At 35.6% G+C, this 2,830-nt stretch overlaps 1 protein-coding gene across 1 annotated transcript in view; it reads right to left on the bottom strand.

Moving 5' to 3' along the window:
* The window catches only part of atp9a (ATPase, class II, type 9A), a 76,539-nt gene that overhangs the window by 61,072 nt on the left and 12,637 nt on the right, over positions 1-2,830 (bottom strand). The window contains exon 2 of the mRNA XM_015373131.1: positions 1,870-2,014. Within this exon, the coding sequence (XP_015228617.1) occupies positions 1,870-2,014 (145 nt within the window). The remainder of the gene's footprint in view (positions 1-1,869; positions 2,015-2,830) is intronic.

Genomic DNA, 2,830 nt, shown 5'->3' with positions numbered 1-2,830 from the left:
CTTATAGTCCAGACAATGCGGTAGGCTTATTTTTCTGATCAAAATAGTTTTTGAAGAAAACATTTGTGCATTAAAAACCTCCTTTTAATCGGTCCGATGTTACATCTGAACCTGAAGTGTATGGAGTGAATTTTGTTCCATTATTATTTCGAGCAAAGAACACATTTTAAAAATGAAACTTTGAAGAAAAAAATATTTTGTTGATAAAAATTTTAAAAATGAAATCCAGAAATTAAACTTTAATAAAGGAAACAATAAAAAGTTTTTGCAAGTAACTTTGTGTTTTACATTTTTTTCCCCCAATTTTTTATTTTTCCTTTCTATTTTCTATTTGTATTTTCTATTTTTCAGTTTGAGTTTTAGGAATTGCATTCTTTTCAAATTGCATTGCATAGACCCCATTTTTTCACTTCAAGCCCAATACAAAAATATAAATTAATGTAAATATAAACTTGAATATAAAAAAAACAAATATAACAAAAAAAAAAAAAAATGTTGATAAAACAGCAAAATTACTCTCAAAACCTTTTCTTTATTTTAAATTTAAAGTTTCATTTCTGGATTGCATTTTTCCCAAATTTCCTTTTACAAAACAAACTCTTGATAGAAATAATGAAACAAAATTAACTCCATATAGTATTATCAGCTTTAACAGAAAAATCCTTAAAAATATTTGAAAACATAGGCTTTAAAATATCAATCTATTTTATTTTTTTGATTTAATTTAATAAATTAACCTATCAGAAATATTTTGATTTAGTGATATGACTGCAGAAACAACAAAAGATACGAATAAAAAAGTTAAATTAGCAGCAATATGACTAAATCTAAATATGTAATTTTATAGATTTTCATTTAAAAAATTGTAACAATTCAGTCTTCAATAAACAGGCAGCTTTGTTTTGCCCTCGCTTTAACACACAAATACTTCAGCCTTCTGCTCCGTTTCATTACCACCTCAGTGCAACATTACAACCAGGCGCTCTGGCGGAGACGGCAGTGCAGCGAGCAATCTGCAGAAGCGCAGAGCTCGCCATATTTTCTGGAGGAAACAACATCTTGACATGAAACAGCGCGGATTAAAACCTTCCTGATTTGCAATGCAAAAAACTCCTTGCTCTTGTCTTTTGCTTCCCAAACAAATCTGAGCTACTTTCAATTTTAGACGGCCTAAACAAACATAAAAAAAAAATCTTAAGACAACTGGATGCCCAGAAAGCAAATGAGAAAATGCAAATCAGGAATGGAAAATACCATAATCCAAAACACGGCTCCAGGACTTAGACATAGGAGTCCAAGTCCACATGCCCAAATATGGCTAATGCAAACTATTAGGACTCTCTATCAACACCAGGTGTTTGCTGAAGGAGGTTTTATACAGCTCCCCTCCAAGAAAACCAGACATAACTACTGTGGTTCATTCAGTTCATTAATTCGTTAAAACAAAAGACAATAGGGAATGATAAGAAATTAAACGTTTAGCTCTACCTTTATGATTACTCGTTTTCTTTTAATCTAGACTGTAATTAGGGTTTTATTATAAAGCTTAGCCCCTTCTGGGGAATTTATTAGGTCAAACATGTAGTCTTTGTAGCTCTTGTTAAATATTTATTGGTCCTAAACAGTTTTAACAGTTATCTCAAGCTATTTAACAATCGCAAAATACTAAGAAATTGGAAATGATCTCCGATCCCACACTGAAAACAGAAAATAAAAAAACTAAAACTGTAGTAAAGATAAAATAAAGGTGAGGACTATAAATTCCTTTGAACGTGTCCAACCAGCTGACAGTGGAGTCAGGTCAGCCTGAGGAGGTGGGAGAGGTTGGACAGAGGAAAGGTGAACAGGCGACCTTTGACTGACACTAACCCCGGGAAGGAAGGTGAAGAAGTTGTACTTCTGGTTGTTAATGACGTTCTTCGGGTACCTCTGCTCCCTCTTCTCTGGGTGGCCCAGCCACACGGTGCGAGGGCGGAAGTCCCCCATCCCGCAGCATCTCGACCAAGGGCAGCATCTGAAAGCAACAAGAGGAGGAGGGGGGACAGATTAATTCCTAACTTTTACTAAACAGGAATCAGGATGAGGAACAGAAGACTGTAAAATGAAGCAAATATGGAGAAATTTCCAGATCGTTTCAGGATTTTTAGACCAGGGTTGGAAGTTTCTTCCAGATGGCATTTTTCTTTTTCCAGGATTTTCCATGTTTTTTTTTCCAGTTTGGCCAGTACTTATACATCTTTGGTCAAGTCCTCTGACTTGACCAAAAGGCTCCATAAATACAGGCCATTCACCATGTTTTTTACCATTTTAATCATTAACTTTAGTATAGAGACTGTAAAACATGACTTTAGCTGACCGAGTGACACACTTAGAGCAGGAATTATATCAAAGCTATTAAAAAAAAAACATCACATTTTGCATTTAAAGTCGTAGGGAAACGGTTGTTCCATCCGTTCCATTTCCGAATTCTCCCGAGTGGTCCCCGACTTTACACGAGTGAAAAAAGTGAATGTGATTGGTGGATTATCAAGGGGGCGGGATTGTTGTGGCGGAAGGTTTGCACGCTAGTTTGATTTTGCCGGCGTCTCGGAAGCATCTTGCTAACCAGTTAGCAACTTAGTGCTAGTAGGTTCCCAATGGGAAATTCCATTGGGACCAAGTAGCACTAAGTTGCTAGCCAGTTAGCAACTTAGTGCTAGTAGGTTCCCAATGGGAAATTCCATTGGGACCAAGTAGCACTAATTGGCGACTTAGACCAGGGTTCCTACAGCATAAGGCAAGTTAAATTCAAGACTTTTTAAGACTTTTTAATGCCACTTGAAATAAAAAT

Source organism: Cyprinodon variegatus, unplaced genomic scaffold, assembly GCF_000732505.1.
Source record: "Cyprinodon variegatus isolate N-32 unplaced genomic scaffold, C_variegatus-1.0 Scaffold81, whole genome shotgun sequence".
NCBI lineage: Eukaryota > Metazoa > Chordata > Actinopteri > Cyprinodontiformes > Cyprinodontidae > Cyprinodon > Cyprinodon variegatus.
Note: the sequence above shows the minus strand (reverse complement) of the source record. Positions and strands in the feature narration are given on the sequence as shown.